This window comes from Ixodes scapularis, unplaced genomic scaffold, assembly GCF_016920785.2.
Source record: "Ixodes scapularis isolate PalLabHiFi unplaced genomic scaffold, ASM1692078v2 PGA_scaffold4__175_contigs__length_147842914, whole genome shotgun sequence".
Lineage (NCBI taxonomy): Eukaryota > Metazoa > Arthropoda > Arachnida > Ixodida > Ixodidae > Ixodes > Ixodes scapularis.
Window position 1 is genome coordinate 136705444 of NW_024609879.1, and position 25750 is coordinate 136731193.

General features: G+C 46.3%; 1 protein-coding gene across 1 annotated transcript in view; it reads right to left on the reverse strand.

Annotated features, from left to right (window-relative positions):
• Positions 1–25750, reverse strand: part of LOC115331446 — a 95604-nt gene that overhangs the window by 41484 nt on the left and 28370 nt on the right. Inside the window, exons 7-8 of the mRNA XM_040218594.1 lie at positions 7852–7923; positions 4379–4521 (exon numbers count right to left, since the gene is read on the reverse strand). Of these exons, the coding sequence (XP_040074528.1) occupies positions 4379–4521; positions 7852–7923 (215 nt within the window). The remainder of the gene's footprint in view (positions 1–4378; positions 4522–7851; positions 7924–25750) is intronic.

Genomic DNA, 25750 nt, shown 5'->3' on the forward strand with positions numbered 1-25750 from the left:
TGCATGAGGAAATCCAAAGGTTTCAAATGCCGTGCTGATTACAAGTCCAAGAGAGCATCGAGTTTTGCATTGGCCGTGTCGTATTACGACGTTGATGTTCTCAGCGCGCCTTGAATGGCGCTGCCAAAAGTCGGCGTTGGTGAGGTTTTGTCGGGGTGTGATTGGAATATGTCATGGATTTCCTTTCTCGCGTAGCAAAGAAGAACCTTCTTGAGCGCGTCTTTAATGATACTGTACGCCACAAACTAGGTCCTCCAACGTTTTTTACCGATTTCGCCCCCTACAGGTTGATATTATCGGTGACTCGTGCGTGAAGGTTAAAGCTCAAAAATAGCTGAAATAAGTGGCCATGCTGTACCTGCTTGAGCGCCCTTTTGCTTGATGCTGGCGTTATTTCAACGATGCTGTCATTGACGATGTTGACGGACATTATGGTAAATTAGAAATTTCTTCTGACCCCACCGTAGTGTTTTATTGGGTTGCAATAGATTGGAACAGATATCGATGTTTAAAATAAAATGTTGTCTTTATTTCACCATTGCTCTACACACACAGATCCTAGAAACCCATCGTTGCGAGCTGCGTCTTGGTAGTCGGATAAAGTAAAAAACAAGCTGGACTTTAAATTAGCTTCTCACTATATAACAAAAAGCAAATTGTTTTATTTAGTATGTTGAGGTAACAACTAATTGCAATTATGTTGTGCGTATATATAAAAGAAAACGGGAAGTCAGTCAGCATCAGTGGGTCTAGTGTCTCTGCTGTAGATGAGAAATCTTGCCAGTGCAGTGCGACCCTTTGTTTGGGGTTCTTAACGTGCATCCTGGAGTATTGTTACAAATGTAGGAGCGACGCAACGCATTCCTTACACGAGTAACGGACTTGACGCGATGTTCCAGTATCGACTGTGGCATATTCACACCTGCCAACCTGTGGACTTTCAAATTCGTAAAAGTCGCGCGGCTGCGGCGGGGAAGGGGGGGAAGGGGTTACGCGAAGCGATGTGCAGCTTAATGTCAGCCTGGCCACCGTGCGAAACGCTTACATCACACGTGCACGTGCTACACAATCCAAACTTCTGTCGCTTTTTTGGTGGCACGAAGCACGGAAACTTCGACGTGTAGGACTTCAGGAACACCTGAAAGTACCTCTTTTGAGGTTTCGAGTTCGGCATTGCGCCGCGAAGCCACAGTGACCAGGAGAATGGTACAGTTACACGTGCAACAAACACAGACGCCGTACTTCTCGCCTCAAACTGGCCGAAACAACGAGGCCCAACAACGTCTGAACACGACGAACCAACGTGCACCTGTGCACCGCCGAACACACGAACAAAGGCTTTGAGCTTTGGATTGGTTTTCGATACGTGGCCACCGGATAAACGGATAGTAAAAACCACGACGCTGCTGTGGACGGTACCTATCGCCCTCTTGTGGCGGTGCAAGATACCACCAACAACGGAGTTACAAAAAAAAATATATTTAAAATATATATATATATTTTTTTTCTAAGATTTGAAGCAAGATTCGTAAAATTAGTCCCAATTCGTACATTTTACGAAAAATTCGGAAGAGTTGGGAGGTATGCATATTCTCTTTCGAGGTTTAGTATAAGTGAAACATGAGGGGTCAGCTGCAATATTATAAACTAGAAACGTAGATACGAGAAAAAAACATTTGCATTTACTAAAAATCTGAGTATAAATTTGAGGTCGAAATGCCGATTGACCGCGCGTTCTTAAGACGTCAATATTTCTTTAGAATAACATAAGAACGAGAAAATAGAATTCGCATTCAAATTTTGCTTGTTCGTCGATTGAAAAAAAGAAAAAACGCACAAAATCAGGGACATATAAAGTGGAAGATATACTTCAAATAGGTTCGAAGATAGCACGGTTTTCGAAAATGGTTGATTTCGCATGTTTCGTTATTTGCCAGAACAAATGTCCAACACTATTTTATGGCATGCGTGGAGGCTCACCAACAACCCACTTTGCGAAAAATGTGTTCCAAATATTTGATAAATTTGTACTTAAGTGTGAGTCTGTGCTGTCTAATTTTACCGATTTATCTGGTCCTAAATAAAACCTCAACATTTTAGCAGCTCCAGAGCTCATTCTGCAAGCTCCTGTCTGTCAGGCCCACGTAGTCTCTGGAGGTCAAATACACGTGTTAAGTGCCGAATACCTGCTTTGCCTAGCAGTAGACATCTGCGCCACCGTGCCGATGCGCCACCACGAAGTCGTGACAGGCACGTCACCGCGTGCTTAAATCTCAGTCAAAACCAAAGCAACTCGAGAAGGAGGCAACGAGGTCAGTCAGTGGTCGAGGCAGCCAGCAGCGTTTATACTTCATTCTCTTTACGATTGACCGCAGCGGACGTTCCGGGTCACACTGTAGGCAATCCAGCATTTTAGGTGCACCACGGGAGCGTGCCTAGCGCATCGCCCTACATGACCCTCCCGGTTCTCAAAAGGACACATTACTTTTTTTTAATTGCTTTGTGCATGAACTCTTACGCCACATTGAGCTGGCTCTAATGACTTGTGTCGTCCGGTGCAATCCATTTTACGATGAAGTGTAGTACAACCCTATCGTCCGCTTGTTTGTTTCACACTCGCGCACGATCTGCCGCTTCGCCAGGAGCATAAGCCGCTTTTACGTGAATGCATCGACTCCAGTCGCCAGTGGAATGGAGTCGACACGTCAACATTCTAACGGATGTGCATCACATCCTAAGCGAAAATGGAGCCACGATTTTCACATCTCAAAGCTAAAGCCGCGTGCCCCGGAACCAGCCGTTGCAAGTGACTATGTTTTCGGGTGCTTTCTCTTCGCGTGCGGACGCTCTTTTGACGACCGTAAAGATCGTGCCCGCTGACTTCGATGTTGTGCAAATTACATTACGCGAAACATTCCAACTGAAGCGTTTTATGCACCGGGACGGGCCGCTCTGGAAGCGAGTTTACGTGGGTGCGCTCACCATGGCAGGCTAAATCGCTTCCAACCGCTCGGCGGACGCCGCCGCGTTTCGCCTCGCCATACCAACCCAACTACGACCGGAAACCGAGACCCAGAGGCTCCGGCCCATTCAGGAACTGCGCCGAGGTAGGAGCTGCTCGTTCTGTAGTACAAGTGAGTGCTCGGAGCTCTCGGAGTCGTTTGCGCTTGCGCCGGAGCCTCTACGGACTTCCTCAAGGCGCAAGTGGTGATTCGCAAAGCTTGGTTCAGGGCCGCCATCACCGAGCAGCTCAGGTATATTCCTTTCACTTATGAAGGCAAGGCAATAAAAGTTGGCGTTTCTTCTAGGACGAAAAGTGCGGGCGACCACACGGGACTCTTTCCATCGCCGCCGCCATGTTCTCAGCTGTTCACTCACTCCCGCAGCGGGCGCCTTCCCATAATCATCCCTGTTCCGAAATTGGATGCGACCTCCGTTTACATGCGCATTCGCAATCTTCATCCGCCTCCGTCTAGTGACGTGAATGCGATGTGCTTCCATATCGTATTATGCCGTTTACATGACCGCATTCAATGCGACAACTGGAGGCGATGGGACTAAGTCGAATTCATATAAACGCAGCTATAGACACAGTGTGCCAATGGAAGCTTGGCGGAGCGGCTAGCGACGAGGCGTAATTGAGCTTCTTGCCGCTCACTCTCGTTGGCCACGAGTTCCCATCACGTTGGTGAGCGCCATAAGGTCCAATGCCCTTCACAGCGGCCACTCTGTGAGCAACCTTTCGAGCCGCTTGAAAATCCGTCCCTAGGGGAGCGAGAACGAAACTCGAGTAGCCGTGCTCCGGTCTTCAAGGTTCACTGGGTCTTCGAGATGAACCTACAGGCGCTTAACGCTTGAATTTGGAGCTTTAGTATTCTGATTTTGGCACTGATCATAGTTGGTAAATATTCATAGTTTAAAAACCGAAAAAATTAAATGTAATCTTTCGTTGGATGTTGGTGGATTATTTAGCTTTCCTAATTATATTCTGTTTTATTTTTTGCTTCTCAGATAGGTGATTGGTCCATATTTCTGTAGGTTGGGTGCGAGAATGATATTTAAAGTTGAAAGTAATAAAAAATAAAGAAATCTATTTACGTTGTCTAGCTTTAGATAAACTTGAAGAAGACTAAAGTTATCAATTATGTCTATTTTTAAAAGCTTCTAAACTTTTTCTAATCATCCAGATTTGAAAAATTCCTGTTTTTAGACAGTTTTTAAGAAACAGCGTACCCTGAACAAAATGCAGCAAGCATGAGCAAATGAAAATTCGCTTGGTAGACTCGTAAACCTTCACGGCGTCTAAAGGAATCCAACAAAGCAGCATCTCACGAATTTCTCTATAATCAAATATGAAGTAACTAACTCCAACACTTACTTTGTTAACAGAAGAACAGCATCGTATGGTGCGTATTGTGTTTTTTGTACTTCCAGTTGAAAGCTAATAAGCGTAGCTTTCACTTCGAGGTAGGTAGTGTTTTGATAAGTTACGTATTTATACAATTCCTTTCTTAGTTTTTTCTAGAAAGTAAAATAAATAAGATTAGAACGTATATTTAGGGGACTAGGAAGGCAGAAGCGTATTCATATGACGGCTTTTGAGCAATTTTATAAATCTAAAGGGATTCTTTTTTAATTTAAAAAAACGCCCCTTCATATAAAGTCGTGATCTCCGTTCTAGAATCCGTCAAAACATATATTTTAAAGGGTGTTTACACATGTACTAAGAAATCATTTTATTAAACGAAACAAAAAGGTGTTATTGTACAGTGCTCCTCAAGCTTAACGACGCCGGCCGGGTACCCAACTATTGCTCTGATCCGAGCTGCTCAAAGCTAGATTTGTGACCAAAGCCCTCCACAAGCTGGGGCGTGATTAGGGAGTCAAAACTTTACCTCGTGGTTTGGCGGGTGGGCCCAGGAATAGTATAACAAAACCTCTAAAACGAGATATTTATGACCCATTTTTTTCAGGTTTTGTGCTGTTCAAACTTTTGATATAAGGAAGTAGTTAGGCATAAAATACGAATAAGAAAGTATTTATACAGTTCTCACACTTTCTGGTCTACATCTTTTCGTCATTTGCCATCGGCGACATTTTGACCACGAGGTCAAGAAAGAGAAAACACCTGCTGCTGCAAGGATTTCAGTCAATACGTCAAAATGCACACTCAACCTCCCAAACATATTTAAGTACCGGGATAGAACACGTATTCTGTAAAAGTAACCGTTCCTAACAAAATAATATTTCAATGCACTTAGGTTACGAGGCATGATTTTAGTTGATAGCTGAACCAAAAAACTATTATATTTTGAGTCCTTGATTCCAAAATAACCGCATGTTTCCTAATTCAAAACTATTCTCAAGAAGCAAATATGGCGTTATTTGTTTTTCCGGGTGTTAGTCATTTTTATCATGTGTGCCTTACCCAGGCACTTGAAAGTTAAAATGCGTTTGGATATTTATGCATTAGATTTATGCATAAAAATGTATAATTTTATGATATTTACGCGTTAAATGCATAAATGCCGCACCTTTATCAGTCAAATGTATTTCAAAGGTATGTGCATCATCTTGTGCAAGCCTTCGTGGAAAAGGTTGGAAGCTGGAAAAGCTTGACAAACATGTCGTATGTTAATGCGATGAATGTCGCGTCAGCGACGCGTTAATTACGCTCTTGCTGAATGTGGTAGGAGAATACAAACGGCCAGCCCCAGTAAGAGCTAATATGCAGGTCTGCTCATTTTGTGAGTGCCCTGTTTCTGTCTTTTTTGTTTTGTTTTTACGTTCAATATGCTAAACAGTGATATTGCGAGGAGTGCCCAGAATTTTATTTGTCTTAATGTAAATAGTAAATGAATCACAATGTAAAATGTGTTTATTTTTAATGTGTAAATGCAATAGAAAAATACATTTCTTATATTATATTTGAATACGAAATGCAAATTATTAAATGTATCATATAAACGTGTAGTATTTTTTTGCATTCTCTGTCCTTAATGGCATTGTGCATAAGACTTGCTCGAGAACGGCATCATACAACTTTATAGGATGCATAAAATTCCTAGTTAGTGTTTCCCGCTTTGTTAAAGTAGGTGCATTAGGAGAGTTTATATATTACTAGAGGTTTAACAACTAAAATGTAAGGCGAAAATAAAACTTCGTACAATTAAATATTAAGTTAACGACGCGTAAGAGTTCGAAAAAGCGAGCAATAATATTAAGAGGTCACAGAATAAATAAATATGAGCTATCTTACCTATATATATATATATATATATATATATATATATATATATATATATATATATATATTAATTACGAGGACATTAGTAAGAGCTTCAATTGTAGAATCTGCCTAAATGCTCCCAATTTAGTAACCCCGCACCATGCGACACGAATGGCAAATAAAAAATCAAGGGACATGAGTTTACTTTTCAATTTCAGTCTTACACTCTTGCATTTTATGTACGGGGCGGGTCCGGGTGTAAACTCGGACCCGCGTTGTAAACAAAAAACTAATGCACTATTGTTTCACTCCAACTTTATACTAATACTGCATATCCTGATTTACGTTTATTGGATCCTATCTCATTTTAGAAATCTGTCATATTGCGAGAATAGCATATGAAAATGTCTGAGACATTCACATCCAGATCAGCGTAGCCAAGGAACCACCGACCAATAAGGTCATGTTTAAAAAGCAAAAACAAACAATAATTATTGTTTGTTCACTACATGCACTAATATGTCGTTGGTGAAACCTTTTCAAGGCACTTATGAAGGATGAGGCTTTTTCTTGTCATAAACAAGAGAAACTCTTTCGGGCAGTTTGCCGAGCCTTTAGTTTTCAATCGTATGACGCCACTTTCTCTGGTCTCGTAAAAACAAAAAGCGGGAACGTTGATTCTTCTGCATCGAGGATTGACTTCGATCAACAAACCTTTTCTTCTTTCCGAACATACCAAGCGTGCTCACCTACTGTCAACACGAGACTGCGTGTCTCCTTTTCAGAGATTGTAGTTTTGGTGTTGGAGTGATGAGGAAGACCAATGTCGCATCACCAGTCCTAATAGAACTTAAATCCCAAATCGCCTTTTTCTCCATCCCTTCACATAAAGTTCCAAATAAAAAAAAAGCGAACTTCGCTTAGATCTGTTCAATCACATTTTTTGCAATCGATGGGGAACAGAATTTGTGCTATGGTAGTTTTCCGTAACGATTCTATCACAAAAAAATTCAAGGGCTTGGTTTGTGGGATGTAGAATTTGAATCACTCTACTTTTTTTTTTGTGAACGGACTATTGTTTTCGTATTATATACGAGTTCCATTATATACAATTACCACTCATTAATTTTATTTATAAACTTTAGCTGATTTGCCGATTCATCACACGGGTGATCTGATATTTGTGACTCAAAAACCTCTATCTCAAACAGTCTGCGGAACATTTTGTTTACATCGACTTAAAGCAGATTACGAACAGTGAACCTGACGACCATCTTAAGAAATAGAGTCAGGCTTTTTATGACTATCTCAAGATGGGAAGGAACATAACTGCGCATCTGCGACTTTGCAACAAATACTTCCATGGGACTTGTGCGCGAATGAATGGTACTTACTTTCGGAACTCGTCTCATATATCTGGTCATAGATTACTTTTATTGAAAATTACAAGCTCAATATATGGTCAGGCTTGTCAAGTTAGATACTGCACTAAAAGGGTTTCTGGTATTTATGAAGGAGACAACCGCTACATTAGATATACTACAATTACAGGTAACTGTAGAGCATATAAGGCAAACATTCGTGAACCGTACAATATGAAGAAGAAAGCTCTCCTTACTCACCGACAACATTTGAATAGCGCATAACCTTGCTATCAATTTTGGGTTGTCCATTGATGAATACCGTATGTTGACCTTCCAAAGAGTGACGGGAAATAAAAAAGTTGAATTGTATTATCTCGCTTCGCATATCGCACGTATAGTAATTAACTAGCACATATTCTTATATATTTATTTAAAGCGTAGAGAATGACGACCAGTTTCATTTTTGTGTCTGCTTGATTGCAAAATTCGTTAAACTCATATATATATATATATTTGTGTGTGTGTGTGTGTGGTGATTTCGTATCAAGTCGTGCAGGCAAAAAGGGTCAAATTTTTTATTTTTCTGAAAAAAATATATGTTATGGCGTTGTCTAGAAAAGCGGTTGCCACAAACCGCAAGTTTGTCGGTTTTTTTGTTCTCGACTTACGAATTTTAAAAGAGACCGCGGCGGAAAGCAGTGTTTTTCACATCCGTTGTGGGTCGGATGTTTCGCTCGATCTCCCGCCATAGATTTTCAGTCTACATTATATTAACTTTTTTCAAGCACTCTGTGAACAAAGGTAAAAGGCTCTAATGCCATGAAAGAACTTTAGGCGTTTTGCTTTTTTGCTGTAAAATGTCAAATACGTCCCCTCGGTTAATCGTTGCTGAGCTTTGACAATTAAATACTGGCGATCTACTTGGGTTACGCCGATATTTTTTGTGTCTATAAAGAGCCCAAAGCATGGTCTTTATATATATTTTAAAATCGCTTAGTTGCAAGAAATTTCCTTTGCGGTACGTTTACGTCAGTGTTATGCTGAAACCAAAAAGTACCGATTTTGAAATTGATTTTCTAAGAAAAAAACTTTTTTATATTATTTATTTTTGTTACAATGTAGATATGATAGATGTATGCTCGAAAAGCAAGTCGAGGAAGTGTGTATTTTGTTTGTATGTTCTATATAATTAGCCCTCTATGGACAGCAGCCAGAACGAAGAGTATATATGATATAATTTTTGTGCTGTTGTTTGTTACAGCGTGACTTAGAAAGTTACTACGTGTTGCATCGCGAACCAATCGGCGCGTGCCGTGTGATACCATTATCTGTATATAAGCGCCGCTTCTTGAATAAGGCCACGCTCTTGTCTGTGAAATGCTTTCCTGAATAGTTAGTACATTGGCGACGAGGCTGTCAGAGCGCCGCGCAGGCACACGGAATGCACGAAGTACAATGGCGGACAATATGAGCTGAAACAGCGCTCCGGCCGGCGCACGGTACTACCTGCGCCGCCTGTCGCCTTGCTGGGCACACAAAGCACACCGTGAGGCCGAGATAAATTCTAACTTGCGCTCCGAGCTCTACTACGCCCTTCCGGCCGTCTGCTAATGAGACGGCGTGTGCGACAGCGGGCATATGTGTGGTAGGGCGGCAGGCAGGAAGGGGGGCGGAGGAACGACAGAAGATTACAGGTGTCCTCCCTTCTTTTGCAATTGAAGTACTTCATTCTATCGCGTAGAACCGAGTAGAAAACACGCTGACTAAAGAAGAAAAAATGTTGCGGTATCTTAGATTGCAGCTGCGAGTATCGTTTTTGAAAGTCACATCACAAGACGTTGCAGGTTGTTTTTATTTTATTAAGTACATGCACAAAGGAGGACATTGTATAATATAGGCAAAAATTTGTATACCGGATTTACGCCGTCTCCAAGGTATTTCCTTCTTTTTTCTGTTTTATTAGCAAAACTGTTAAAGAAAGTGAAAGCCGTTTACAACTCCCTGTAATGCCGAATTGGAGCGCAGCTCTTGAGGAGGAGGAGGGAAGGGTACTGAGGGGAGAGTAGACCCCTCCTCCTCCTCCTTCTTCTCCTCCTCCGCTCATTCTTTAATATGCTCCGGGGGGTCACCTGACCTCGGGGGAGGGGGTCACGTGACCTTGGGGGGTCACGGGGGGTCACCTTGGGGGTCACGTGACTTTGGGGTGACCTTGGGGGGTCACGTGACCTCGGGGGTCACGTGACCTTGGGGTGACTTTCCCAGGTCCTTGGGGGGTCACGTGACCTTGGTTACGCCGTCGGCGACGGCGACGCCGCTCAAGCCGGAAGCGGGCGCCAAAGAGCTGCGCTCTAAGAGGTAACCATACATCTCACTGCGAAGGTTTTGTAACCTTGATTGGAATAAAAAGTTTCATAGATATTATTTCATTATTACTGGGCCCACGTGTTTCTTTCAAACAAAAAAGTTGCTGACGAGACGCCAGTGTTTTATTTATAAATTTCCAGTCTTAACAAAGCGTGACAAACAGGTTATATTTGCAATGAGAAATAGCTTGAAACTTCATCGAAAGAATATTCACACAGGACAACGTCAGACAGAAAAGATTAGAGGTGGGCGTGGAAGTTCAACTGCACTATACAAGAAGATTGGGTTCAACTATGCACAACACAAACGTATGCGGCGGTTAACGGCGTCAAACATTGTGTCGCAACCGTAGCAGCAAGCTTTGTTCCAATCGGCAGAAGTCCGGTTCAAGAGGTCCTGAGGCGCAGTAAAACTTACAAAAGAAGTTAATACCGAGTCATTCTCCCCTGACACGCGACCACGGCTTTCATCCTCTCTGGTAAGGAATCATAGAGCGCGGTCACGAAGTCTGGCTCGGTTTAAAGCCTCTCCCATTCACATCTCACCGCTTCCCACAATTCCTCGGTAGTGGCGCGGTGGAGGGTTCGCGGTGACAAGGCTATCTTGATGCGCCTCCAAACGTGTTCGATGATATTGTCAGGGGTGGTGACCAAAAAAACAATAAAGAAACAGGATGAAATAAACGTTAATGTGGCGAACTTGTGCCAAAAATAAAAGGGAACAAAAGAGAACAGCAGAGCGTCGCGGGCGTCGATGTCGGCGAAACCGCAGGATCGAGCGCAGGGGCGAGACTGACTCGACAATGTCGCGGGCGGCATCTTATCTAGAGTGAGTCACTATCTCGAAGATTCGGCGGAGAAGGTTCGAGCGTAGCGCTCGGGGCGAGAATGAACACGCACTTTCTAGAACAACAAAAGGAGGGACAAACGATAGAAGTTATGCTCGGAGCAAGAATAAACGAGAAAGTTCTAGAAGTCCGTGACCCTGCGCGCGGCAATATTCAGATCGTTTCCTTTTGGGGGCCAAGACAGCCCCGTCAGGCAGGGCTCCTCAAGAAGATACGAGCGTGACAACGGATTTTCCACTTCGGCGCTTCTTGAAATTCACTGAAATGCATGTTAGCCGAAAACATACACATTGGACTGCACGGCACACGAATCGTGATGGTGGCTCCGTCGGCCCATATTTTCGCTAGTGACGGGCGGAAGAGCGCAGCGGCGCAGTGAACGCAAGCGATAATTTATCTCGGGCTCATTGTGCGTCGTGATTGCGGAGCGATGCGACAGGTGGCGTAGGTAGTACCGTGCACATAGAGTAACTGTATAGACCTTTTCATCCTCCTCCGCATGGGCGCTGCCATCTTGGAATCACGTGACGCGGCAGCCATTAGGTTGCTTCAAGTTGCTGCTCCGCTCTCCCCTCCGCGCCTTGGCGGATGCGTTAAATTCGTGTTTTTCGTAGCGTTTCACCGCGCTTGCTTGCCTTACTTCTGAAACTGTAGTCCGATACGTCTACTCGACGACTCCTGAGGTTTGTTTACTAATAGTGGCGGAACATTCTCAGTAAGAAGCGCGTATATTTATATCGCGTATTTAGGATCGGAAGGCGTCAAGAATAGTCAGCACAAGGAGACTATCTTTATTCCCTAAAAGTATCTTTTTTTTTTTTGTATTTATAATGTATCGAAAACAGTTTCTTTTGATTATGTGAGGAAATTCGCGGAGGAGATAGACAACGAACGTTTAATTGGTATTTTATCTGAGGCTGAAAGTAAAGGTACGTCAACATCAAGCGATTTGTTTGTTCATAATATGATCACACCTACATGTGTATGAGGTTCTCAATCTCTTTTTTTGCCACGTAAACATTCGGTTGGTCGATTTACTTATGAAGTTTAAGAAATTGTATACCATGCTCGCTCCCATTTCGACAGTCATTTAAATGATTTATTGATTACATTTAGATAACCAATGCCCTCCTCTTAATTTACTTAACACAAAGTTTGGGGCCTCCCACGTAAGAAACTGCCGCGTACACTTAACAGTAGCGAGTTTTAGAATAGCGCGCACGAAGAAATAACGTCGTTTCTATTTGCAAATCCAAAACGCGGTTTGGGTTCGGCGCGGGCGCAATAATGACCACGCTTTTTTTTGCTTACGTTGTTTTATCTTTTGCCAGTATCTAAAATTTGCAATCATTGACGCCCCTCCCCCCCCCCCCCTCCCCCCACCCCTCCCTCCTCCGGAAAAAAAAAAGAGCCGTTTGCATAGCAGCTATTGGAGTTCAGGATTGTCGATGGCGAATAGAGGTTCACTTTTTTGTGGCTGGCTACGCCGAAATTTATAAAGCGAATTTGTTCTAAGAAATAAATATTTGTTCACACAGGTCCGTGAAGTGGTGCCTAGAGCTAGAATTCAGCCAAATTTTCCGAGGTATTTCTCCTCCTGCGCCCTTTAATTTTATTTGGCCAATTTTACGGAAGACAATTGCCAGATTTAATTTGACGGGCCTGTCACTTATATCATATCCCGAGTAAGCAAATGTTCATATAAAAAAATGTAATTCCTAGGGCAAATATCGCCAAATGCTGCTTATGAGTGCTTTGATTTAAGAAAATTCCTACTCAGCCTGTCAAAACATGCTCGAGTACTAAATTTAAAAAAAAGAGGCCGACACGATATTATTTGTTTATATCAATTATCTGCGTCATTACACGATACGTTTTTATTCTGCGAAGTTCACTAAAGGTTGGGTGCCCACGAAAACCAGATAGTGAGTTTTAAACTCGCGAGTTTATCTGTTCTGACCGACTCAGAACATCGCTAATCAAGCTGTTGATATGCTTGCGCCCTTTACATTCACATGCTACTCTTTCATTAGTTTGTTTTTCTGGGAACTGGTGTCATCGGGTACGGCCATACACGATGGTAATCTTTCCTGTACATCAGTCAGGCCTTTCGCAGCCGATCATAATCAGACACATCAAAGTGGCTCAATACTAGTGTTTCATTGGTTGTGTGCTACCAGGAAAATAATCGTATCGCAAAGTTAAGGAAAAACAACGTAAAACAGCAACATAGCCGCGCTCACGTTGAAACGAAAACCAACCAAATTGAAGCAACCTAATGGCGCCGAGTGCGTCAGCGCCCTCTGTCCGCCGGTGAGGCAACTACTAAAATGAAAAGGTCCATATGCTCCGCTTGCGGAGCAGAGTACCGCAATGGTGCCATTCTGGAGCCAAGCACTGCGGGAAGCCACGGTCGGTTTTTGCAGGGGCGCGAAGGCGCAGACGCGAGGAGGCCTGCTGTGGCGCGCTGCGGCGCGCTGCGGAAGGAAAATAGTGCGGCGACGAGCCGCGCATGCGCAGTGATCGTTGTCCCGTCGTTTCCTGTTTCTCGATTGCAAAAAGCGCACCCCCTGCTTTCAAACGGGAGCTCGCCGACTAGCCCGGATGGCCGGATGTGCCGGTCGCGTATCGGTATCGCGCATCACTCCGCGAGAGCAGCAGACGCGAGCAACGCGATCGTCGACCGTGTCGTCTGCTTCACACACCTTGAAAACGGATGTCCCAAGACATCGCTCGCGTTATAAAGAATGGGATTGCACTGTACCCAGTTGATACACATAATGTTCAATGACTTAGGAAGCTTTCGGTTCGTTCGATGCTGGTCTAGGATCTATATTTTGCGAACGCAAAGCGGAAAATATGTTGCCCCCGAAACGCTCTCTCTGGAAGGCCGCTTCCCCGCACGAAGGTCGGATCCAGCTCTGCCCACGTGACCACTTCTCCGCCAATACGGAGATGGCGGCGAAAGGAAAAGGAACGCGATACTCTGGCTCTGCAAGCAGAGCCTATACAGTTACTCTACGTGCACAGGCCGGAGCGCTGTTTCAGCCAATGAGGTAGAGGGGCTTTGAGGGATAAACCGGAAGCTCGGAAGTGGCACCCCCCCCCCCCCCGGTTGCCGCCATGTTGTACGCAAATGTGACCACTCGTCACGTGACCTCCCAAGAGCCGTGACGTCACCGGTAAGATGGCAGCGCCCAGAGCTGACGGTGCGAGTTTGTTCGGTGCGCGGCAGCTGCGATGTGTAGCGGCTTTCCGACGACTTCCAGCTTCATCGAGCTCGCTGACGCAGGTATAATGTGAAAATATGAAGGAATGAGACTTTATACTTTTTTTTTTGTGCCAGATCGCTCTGGATCATCTGGATAATAACACCCATGAGACAGCCTCAGCCGTATCGCCGTACCGGTGCTCGGATTCCCGGAATTGTTCGAGGATCGATAGAACTTTGAGTGCTTTTGGCATAAAATTTTCTTTCGCATTATCTTAGCTTTGTTTGAACGTTAGAATGTCGGAGAATCGACGCGAAATGTATGCGTCGGACGCAGGGCCCAGGTAAATTTGTTTCAGCCCTGGGTAACTGCATAATCGCAGCAACTTTTAGCAAAGAAGCTCCTGAGAAAGTCGAAAAATGTTGACTACCATCCCTTTCAATCTCTTCAATAGACATTTTTCAGAAGTGTGGGCCGCCTATACTTTGTTTAACCATAACTCGAAAAAGGGCAACCGCCAAAACCCCCTCAACCCAATCGGAGAGACGGAGTGAAGAAGTGTAACAAATCTGTGCAGATGACCACTGTGATGATATGTTGTCATGTGCCTCTCTCCAACGTACAGACTGACTGACCGACTGTAGCCTTCGCTGTTTGCCAAATTGTGATGAAACGGATTACAGTAACTACTACTTTAATTACCCAAGGCCTTCATACTTTATGTATTTGTTTGACAAGGATGTTATGTCAGCCATCACTGTGAACTTGGCTCAGCGCCTATTGGACTCGAATGCTGCATTAGTCTTCGACGTGAACTGGGGCCTATTCGTGTGCTTTACGCCGAAAAACATTGGTCACAGATGTGTTGCTTTATGGGGTTTTGCAAAGGGTCTATTGTGTCATACGTATAGGAAGTGTCCTGCTATATAACAATGCATCCATGCTATTAAACTAGATGATCAGAGATGTGTTTGTTTTTGCACTCAACAAGTTGCAGCAATAATTATTTCTTACGGGTGCTATATTTATTTTCGGTAGCTGGGCCCGGTTTGTGCTCATTAATGTCCGTGTGCTTTGACGCTATCATGTGTGTAGCTTTAATAGCCTCGTCCCACTAGAGCGACAAACACCGGTTTTCGTCCGACGACACCACAAAGTTCCGTGTCGCCGATGCTGTCCCACTGCAACGACCGACACCCGCGACAATCGCCGACAAGCGCCGACAAACGATCGACGACGGACGAGTTCTTGTCTGTTGTTGGACTTGAAGCGCAGCAAGCAGTCCCACTGAGGGGCATCTCTCGGAGACAAACTTATCCTCCTCGCCCGTTTATGCCTTCAGTTGCCTCCCTTCCCACCCTTCTACCCTTCCTCCTGGAACGAGAAGCCCTTGGCGGCCACTCCTCGTTCCCGGCCCCGCAGTTCCGGTCCCTCCGATTGCACGTAGTGGTCGCGGGCGCGGCTTGCTGGCTGGCGCCGGGCGGTCGTGTTGTAGAAGGAAATTTGCTGTGGCTGGTTTTGCTCGCGAAAACTTGGTGCGCGAGGTGGTGCTTCAAGACGCCGAAGTTTACGCCCCTGCATCAGGATGGATACACCCATTTGCGAGGACTGACCAAAGTAAGACCGCTCACCACGAGGTAGGACACGACGTTCCGCGGCAAGCCATTCCGGGAGACGAGAGACTTCTCATCACGTTCTGTGATAATCGGGATGCCGTATTGTCCACGAAAGAGCGCTTGCCCTCGATCATTCGAATATGAAGTTATAGACATCCTCAAAATCAGCGTGAAACTACGTGGCGCTCACCTAGAATGCCTCGAGCGTCCCAAAAAAGGAACGATTCGGGTATTTCTAGTTCGGAAAAAGTTTGGTGTCGATTGTCACGACTGTTCACGGAAAGTCGCCAACGGCAAATGAAGAGAAGCGGAAGCTTTAATCAAGAAATAAAGTAGTCGTCTCCACTTTCACCGTGTTTGTCGGCGCGTTTTATGCCCAAAGAGCAAAACACGAAAACCGCGTCGCCAGACTCTGTTTGTCTGTGTATTTTGAAATGTTTTGTTGACAACTCCAGTCCCACTAGGAAACAAGTTTCCCTGCCCCCGTGTTCTGCGTCGTATCCGCCAGGTGGGACGGCGGACTCCGACAAGCAGGCTGTCTGTCGGTGTCGTCTGTCGCTCGTTGTCATGTGTCGCTGTCGTGTGTTGCTGTCTGTCGCTCTAGTGGGACGCAGCTATAAGTATCCTCTCTGCAATACCTACAGAGGCCCTTGGAGGGAATAAATTAATAAACAACATTTTCACATCACTGGAGTTGGTTTTGGGGCGCGCCACATGTTCAGGAAAAGTGGAACGAGCGCAGCCCGATGCAACCAGACTGCCAGTCAGGTATGTCCCATCAATTAATATTGAGGGGTCAAAGATGCGGGTGTCCTCAAAAGGTCCGGCACGTGCGGTGAACATAATTCTTGGTGTAGAGACTCTGAGGGCGTAAAGGCAAGCGGAAATATGTTTATCTGGTTAGTGTATCAAATATATTTATTTCCAATTAATTACATAAATATTGATTCTTAAAAAATGGTTCCATAACGAGTTCTTTCTGCAACAGTCTCATGTCAGGCGTTCAGTCGTAGTAACTGTGCTCCTTGTTGTCGAATGACGCTCCTGGCACGTCGGTGTTCAGTTTGGTCGAGTGGCAACTTTGACCGACAGATGCCGTCTTCTAATCATACGTCATGTGCGGCCACTGACATTTGATCCACTGAAGCTGCAGAGCTGGCTTCTAATCCGGAAATTTTCCTGGTAGTTCTCTGCGTCAATGCAGCAAGCTCGGGCATGTAGTACTTACGTGGCAGTGCCTTTTCCTGTAGTGTTGACTTGATGGCTGGCAACAGGCAACAGTGTTTGTTTGGTATCCAAGCCATTTCACTTCCATTTCGTAATCGCGATTTTTTATGCAGCCCGCGACCACTGCAACTTGTGTAAGTCTCGTGTGGCAAACTGAAGTCAGGTGATGCTTGGTGTCCACTTTTGAGAACAACCAACTATTCTATTTCTTCAAGTCACTCAGCGGCATTCTCCGTCAAAGTTGGAATTGTGTGCTTCAGTGCGTGGACACAGATAATTGGTGTCAGCAAATTATTAGGTATTGTCCTTGGACGGCAACCAACACCAAATCAGCCGTCCTTGCATTGCTGCTCACCCGGTTTGTCGTGCTTACCTCCCGTCGGGGTGATGGAGATCAGGAGCTTCGGCGTAATGTCAGCACCAGGGGCAAAGGCCGCCGAAGATAATCCTCAATGTCCAGCGGATGCTCCTCGAGACGTGGTTGAAGGGCGTTCGACACAAACTCTTGCAGGCCAATTCATTGATACGGGCACCTCCAGTAGATATGGTCGGCCTCATGCAGTGGTAGCAGAGTGGTTTTCGGTCGACCATTCGCAGCACCTTCGTTTTCCTCGGTGTACTTTGTTCAGCGAGAACCTACATATGTTCTTTCCGATGTCGGGAATGCTTCGGCATTGGGGGTCTCGTTGAATTGGCATTGAATACTAACGGGTAGCCGGTGGTGGACGTCATGACTTTGTGGCATAAGTCGCCCTCGGTTCGTCAGATGCCGCTTTGCTCGAAGAAGACTTCAGTTGAAGTGCCTGTCGAACTTGTTCCGAAACAATCTCGGCAATCAAAACAAAAGCTGGGCAACTGATGGTAGAAAGTAGCTTCCTGATCTCCTCCCGGGCAACAATGTGGATGATGTTGCGGATGCCTGGGAGTCTGGCGTCGAAGTTGCAGCTGGATAACTCGAGTGTCAAGATGGTGGGGAGTTGTTGATAATGACAGGCTCGGGCCTGCAGTGTACATTCAATGTTGGAAGCCTCAGTGATATGAACCCTTCGACAGTTGTCGTGGGGTTGCGGACAAGGCTGCCGAAGGTGCTGTTCCTCACACGAGGGGCATGGGATTCTTAGCTTCTCGTCTTCTGCAGCAGCAGGGTTGGCGTGGGTGCTCGATCAGGCGCAAAACATCCTCCCCGAAGGCAGCGACGCTCTTGTTGGGGCCGTGTCCTGGACGGAATCAGGAATTCGGCTCTCTCTCGTCAATGTTGGCTGATGAACGTGCATTTCAGCTCTATCTTGCAAACTTCCCATGACGTTGAGGAGGATTCGTGATTGTCAAACCGGTGACTGGCAGTTTCTTCCACGAGAAGAATAGGTTCTGCAGGAGCTGGTTGTCTGTCCACCGCTGTGGCGGGCAACACAATCATATTGTTCAATCCAGCCCTCGACGTCTTCATATACCATGCGTCAAAGGGCGTCGGAGTGTATGCCCGTCGCGGGCATACAAAGAGTGGTGGGAGTGGACGCGGTTCGCTGCTACAGGTTTGTCATTGTTGGCTTAGTCAGCTTCGGTTTTTCTTGCAAAAGACAGAATTCCTGTGGTTCTTGCTGGTAGCAGCGACCGACTCGGATTTCAGGTTCTTCTTGCTGTGTTTTCGAGGTTCGTCCTTGTGGTACTTGCTCGTCTTGCGGTCTTTCTGCTGGGCTCGGGATAGGACTTGGTTCACGCCTTGCCGGGAGCTTAACACGCGGGATAGTCCGCCACCCTTGCTCCGTTATTGGGCAACTCGGCTGAGGAGCCGCCAAGGTGCACACTGAGTGAAGGGCTATGGGTAAAGTACCCCGCACCTCCACCAGAACATACGATGACAGCTGAGCATGGCCTGGAACTTTCGAGAATAGTAAATATTAATAAAAGATAGGACTGGAGCAAGCATCCGTGACAATATAACAAAACTGACAGAAGAAAGATTACCCTGACCAGTAAAGAAGCTGCATTGCTTTAGTGGCATTCTGTCCAAATAAGTTCTCTCCCTCGGGGTTTCGCGACTGCCGTGGGCGAACTGAACTGAAATAAATGTGGGACCACATTTCTGGTCATAAGCCGCTGCAGACTGTCGTCGCAAAGCGGCGTGAACGGGTGGACTGGGTAGGTAACACGTGGAATGAAATGTCCATACGGCTTGCAATTCGCGTAACGAGTGAGGATGAAACTTTTGTGTCGACGAAGCGTGCGACAGACCAGCGGAATCAATACCAACTGCAACACCTGTGCTCCGTGAAAGTGCACGTCTACGCCGGAACAATTTGGGAAGCAGCACACCATCACCTAAAGCATGGCACAGGAACTACTAGCTTGAAGGCAGCTCATCGGTGCGCCGCACACCTGTGCTCCGTGAAAGTGCACGTCTAAACCGGAACAATTTGTGAAGCAGCACAGCATCATTTATCACGGCACGGGAACTACCATCTTTTCAAGGCAGCTCTCCGGTGCGCCGCACAACCAAAGTGATCCTTCGGTCATTTGAACGAAGCTGCACCACGATTGCACACTGCCAAGCATGACTCACGCAATTTCCGTCGCTAACTGTGTATCCAAATATATTATACCCGCTTCACTGTAGACCTCGAAAATTCCGATGGTCAACGAGAGCACGGAAACATAGCCTTAAATTTTGTCCTAGCTGTATCCGAATCAATCCGAGGTCCGAGCATTGTAGAGCAGATTGATTGTCTCTTCCGTGACAATATCTCCGTCGGTCACCAGCGAAATGCACACCGTTCCTCCATATTTTCACGTTATACCTACGTCAGACACCACGCTGAACTCTGAATTCGCTTGCGACCGGCCTCATATGACGGTTTCTGCGTCTGAAATCAACTCGCCGAGACGAACGACAACCAACAAAGCATCCAACAAGCTCCGGCCCAGCTGGGGCCAGCCGCTGCATGGGTGCTGCCATCTTTCCTGTGACGTGCACGTATTTGGTTTGGTCATGTGACGGGCGGTCAAATTTGCGTACAATGGCAGCCGCCTTATGGGGGTCACTTTCGAGTGCAGACCGGAACCCCGGTTTATCGCTCTAAGCCCCTCTATCTCGTTGGTTTCAGCTCATATTGTCCGCGATAGAACCTCGGAGACAGCAGCGAGAGCCAGGCGAGCGGACAGCAAGTTACCGCATCGATGTAACCAGCGACGACACTCAGGTCACGGATTGAAGACAGCAAGCGATAAGTACACCATCACCTACCGCTTTAAATGACGTGGTTAGGAAGGATTGACGAGTACGATGAGAAGGCGCAAAACTTCGAATCATATTTAGAGCGATTTGAGCATTTTGTAATCGCGAACGATATCAAAGTAGGAAAGAAGCTAGCCGTGTTTCTAACCGTAATCGGAGCTCAAGCTTGCGAAGTACTCAAGAGTCTGATTGTACCGGATGTGCCAGGAGATAAGTCGTTCGAGGAAGTGAAGTTGCTTCTCAAGAATCACTACAGTCCGAAAAGCTCGGTTATCGCAGAAAGATGCAAATTTAACCGACGGGTGCAAGAGGAACAAGGGACCGTTGAAGACTTTATTGTAGCCTTAAAGCACCTGACAAAAAAGTGTGATTACGGACCGTTCTTGCAACAGGCTCTTCGTGACAGACTCGTGGCAGGATTAAGGCGTGAAGAAACACAGCGAGCGTTGTTCGCAGAAGAAAGCTCGACCTTCGAGAAAGCATGCAAGATTGCGTTGCACTGAAAGTCAAATTTGGGGGTTTTACGTGCCAAACCTACGACGGGCATCTGGCACGCCCCAGCGGAGGGCTGAGGATTAATTTGGACCACCTGGGGATCTTTTGACGTGCAACCGAAAGCTCGGTTACACGGCGCATCCTCCGCAATAAGCCTCCGTCGTATTGCGGGCATTTCGGTCGGGATTCGAACCCGCCACCTGGGGATCCGTTGGCCGGCGCTCTCGCCTCGGAGCCACTGAGGCTTTTTTTTTTCTTTATTTCATGGGAAACAAAAACGGAGAGTCAGAGCACACAAAAATATCGCACTACAAAAATAGGTCCTTCATTTTTCACTACAGTTCTTTCATCTGTAACAATTTGTTAAACAATGGTACCCAATCGGGCTTTGTGTCGCGACCTTCGTACACGCTGGTGACTTGTGCTACCAGTTGAATGAAATAACAATGCACAGACTTCGGGGTCTGAACGGCATTTCGCACGTCCATTCGGGATTTCCACATGCTGTATAAACTAAGGAGCATAATGAGGTCATACGGAACGGTGTCCCCTGGCGTTACGGGCAGAAAACGAATGGAATGCGGTGTAATATCTAGGCTTTTGCGCAAAGTTCGCTGCAACACATCCCAAAAAAAAATTGCGTCCCAGCAGTTGATAAAATTGTGCTCAACAGTTTCGGGCTCCTTACACAATAAGCAGTTTACAGTCCATGGAACAAAGATACCCTTCTCCTGCAACCATACCTTGGTGGGTAAAATAGAAAAATGTAATTTGAAAAAGAATGTTTTGATCCTAGGAGGAATTCCCATCTTTTTTACACGACACAGCACATCCTGCCCAGGGTGATTTTTGTACAAGACTCGGTATATTGGCGTTGGGAAGAGAATATCAACAAGATCCCGTGTTAGTTTTTTCCTCGAGACAGTTGCGAGGTACTCCCGAGAAAAACGGACTGCTAGAAAATTAAAGGCGTCAACAACCTCTTTCAGGTATCCCACCAGTCTTGGTGGGTGATATTCAACAGTTGACACAACAAAAGTGGGGATAAAGGATGCCAGCTGGTTTTGGATGACTTCGCGAACAAAAGGGACTTCCTGGTCTCTTAAAAAAAGAAATCGTGATACCAACTGTCTAACGAATAAGTGGGGCAGGCCCACACCCCCGTCTGCGACACTACGGAAAAGGTTTTCCCGTCGCATAGGCTCCCAAGTAGAAGTCCATATGAAAACCGCTAAGACACGGTGAAACTTTTGTATATTGCTCCTTGCACAGTGTAGAACTTGTAGCACATACCAAAGCTTGGCAATCAAAAAAACGTTGCACATAGTTGCTCTCGTAAAAATCGACAGATCTCGGTGGATCCAGCGCTTGGAGCGCTTGTCGATATCTGCTGCTACAGTTGACCAATAGGTCGTGCTGTTTCTGTGGCTCAAGAAACCAAGTAAAGCTAGGAAAATCGGCCAACACAAGAGGTGTGAAAGATGCGGTAGAGCACATTCGGCAAGCGAATGCTGGTACAAGAATGCCGTTTGCCATAGCTGTTCTAAGGTAAGACATTTACAGAAAATGTGCCCAAATTGAAAGGCGTTCCCCAAAGAGTGCCAACGCGGTGGACTGCTCAGATGCAGACTCTGAACTGGACATCTACTGCTGCGTTAACCTGGTGCACTCGGGTTGCGAAGTGAACATCAACGTAGAAGGTGAGGACGTTTACATGCAAATTGACACCGAGCCGTGGTTACGAAAGTTCCTGAGAGAGTTCTAGAAAAGCGTTTCCCCATGTCAGGTGTGAACCCTATCTCAGGTAGCCCTAAAACATATACTGGAGAGCGTATACCGCTTAAGGGGCAATGTGCGGTCACGGTGACGTACGGAAACCAGTTGATGAAGTTGCCCGTGATCGTGGTGAAAAACCAAGGCAAGGAAATGCCTGCGCTCAAGGGGCGCATGTGCTGGAGAGGCTCAAACTTGACTGGACAAGTGTCACGTCATTGTCGCATCTTGCGACGGAAGACAGGGTGGAAGCTTTGCGAACAAAGTTCCCGACAGTGTTTTTTAATCAGCCTGGCATGATAAGTAACTATCAAGGCAATATTGTTCTAAAGCCAGACTGCACGCCCGTTTTTTGCAAAGCAAGGCCCGCGCCATTCGCATTACAAAATAAAGGTAAAAAACAGTTCACCGATTTTGAGAAAAAAGGGGTTGTGCGCCGAGTGACCCAAAGCGATTGGGGTACACCGGTGGTCGTAGTGCACGAGAAAGACGGTTCGCTAAGATTGTGTGGCGATTACAAAGTGACCGTAAATCCCGTGCTAAAGACAGATTACTATCCACTGCCTCGACCCGAAGATTTGTTTACCGCCATTGCGGGGGGCAAAGTGTTTTGTGTGCTGCACCTGTCTGCTGCGTATCAGCAGGTGCCGCAGACTGCCGAATCACAACTACTCTTGACCATTAATACACACATGGGGTTACTTGAGTATCAACTCCGGCCATTTGGTGTGGCCAGTGCGCCAGCCATCTTCCAGTTCTTCATAGACGAGGCTTTGAAATGCATACCAAATGTTAGTTTCTACATTGATGGCGTCAACGTGTCTGGAAAGGACATCACAGACTGCCAAAAGACACTGGAACGTGTCTTAAGTTGGCTGAGGGATCACAACGTCCCCCTCAAACTGGAAAAATGCAGCTCCTTTGAAAGCGACGCGACTTATATTCGTCAGAAAGTGAGTACTAACGGGATTTATCCCTCTGAAGCCAAAACAAAGACTATCACTGAAGCGCCCGAGCCCACCAGCGTCACGGAGGTAAAGGCGTATCTGAGGATGTTGAATGTTTATTTAAAGTTCCTAAACAACGTTTCGTGCGTAGCAGAGCCTCTTTATCGGCTTCTAAAAAAGGGACAAAAGTGGTCATGGACGCGGAAGTGTAGCGAAGCCTTTGCTGCTACGAATCAGTTTCTTGTTAACAGTAAAGTGCTCACTTTTTATGACGTAGAGGAGCCGATTGCATTGATTTGCGATGCGTCATCCTACGGGCTTGGTGCTGTCATTTGTCATATTACACCACATGGAGAAGAGCGGCCGGTGGCGTGTGCGTCGCGAACTCTAACCTCAGCACACAAAAAAACTATGCCCAGTGTGAGCGGGACGCTTAAGCATTGGTGTTTGGTCTTAAGAAATTCCACCCTTACTTGTACTGGAGAGAATTCATCCTCTGCACAGACCTTCAGCCACCCCTCGGAATCCTGGGTCAGGACAAGCCAGTGCCTACCTTGGCCGCTGCCAGAATGCAGAGATGGGCGGTTCTGCTTTCAGCCTACAGGTACAAGCTTAAGCATCGGAAAAGGAAAGACGTTGAAGTGGCAGATGCTCTGTCTAGACTGCCGCGACCAATAACTACGACTGAAGAACCTGCTGAGTGCCTTTTGATTTTTGACAGCACTCCTCTGACCGCAGAGGACATTGCAAAAGCGACTAAGCGCGATTTGATCCTGTGTCGCGTGAAAGAGTTTGATTTAAACGGTTGGCCTTCGCAGTTTCCGGACGAACTAAAGCCGTATTACGTACGTCGTGGCGAGTTGTCTTTCGAGCAAGAGTGCGTTACCTGGGGCTCAAGGGTTTTCGTACCGGAACAGCTAAGGTCAAGTGTCTTAGCGTTACTGCATGAGGACCATCCTGGGGCAAGTCAGGTGAAAACGGTAGCCAGGAGTTTTGACTGGTGGCCTGGATTATAACACGCAGTCGAAACCTGCGTACCCGAGTGGCTCACTTGCCAAGCAGTTCAGAATGCTGCCCCACCTGTACCGCTGCGGCCACGGAGCTATCCAACAAAGTGTTGGCAGCGTGTACACGTGGATTTTGCAACAAAGGGGGGCCATGCCTTATTAGTGCTGGTGGGCGCTTTTTCGAAATGGATCGGAGTGTGACCGATGTGACCGATGTCTTCCACAACCACTACCAGAAGAATCGATAAACTTCGAAGTGTGTTTGCGGCCTACGGGTTTCCACAACAGCTGGTTAGTGATAACGGTCCACAGTTCATTTCAAAAGAGTTTTTTTCGATTTTTTTAAATGCTAACAAGATTAAACATGTGAAAACACCACCCTATCACGCTGCTTCTAACGGCGCGCAGAGCGTCATGTCCAGACAACGAAAAAGGTGCTGCTGAAGCAGGTACTAGATGAAGAGCTCACGGGAGCGAAACATTCCTTGCTGGAGCGTCTAGATAGTTACTTAAGAGCTATTGAAACACGCTGAACAGTGTCATTAGTCGTACTCCAGTCGAACTGTTTCTTAAACGCCAACCGCGAGCGAAACTCTCATTGCTCAGACCAAGTTTTGTTGAAACCATGCGTGATCAGCAGAATCGGGTGAAAGAGCGAAGGGATATTTCACGAGGTGCAGACCGAACTTTTGCCGTGGGTGATCTTGTGCTGGTAAAGACTGTGCGAGGGGAGGAAGTTTCCTGGGAAGAAGGTGTTGTTACCCAAGTTGTCAGTGATGCGACCTATTTAGTGAATGTTGTGCGGCACGCGAGGCTCACACACGCCGACCACATCAGGCCTCGCTTTTCAAGTCAAGGGGCCAGACTTCCACTTGTGGCTCCGCCCACCGCCGAGCTGCAACATCCTGTCCTACCAGTCACTGCGCCCTCAGTGCCGGTGCCAACCGATCCAGCGACGGCACCTACCACTAGTTCACCGGAACGGCCGCTTCCATCGCCTGTTGGTACAAGAACGTCAGCACCTTCACCGGCACCAACCTCGGAGCAGCCAAGTGTGCGACGAAGTGCGCGTGCAAGTCGTCCACCTGACAGATACCAAGCAACAGACTTCCGAAACTGATGTGCGGGGGAAGGAATGTTATGGCGTGACGTAGAAAGTTACTACGTGCTGTATCGCGGACCAATCGGCGCGCGCCGTGCGATACCATTATCTGCATTTAAGCGCCGCACTTGAATAAGGCCACGCTTTTGTCTGTGGAATGATGTCCTGACGAGTTAGGTTAGGTTAGGTTAGGTTAGGATATGGGCTTTCATAAATATGGAAAGATATTGTAGTTGTAAGTTCCTTCAGGGAAACAATGAACAAAAAGTAAAAGCGCGAACAAGCTGGTGCACGTTGCACATGGTTGAAAAAAACCCGAGACTGCGGGTAAACGA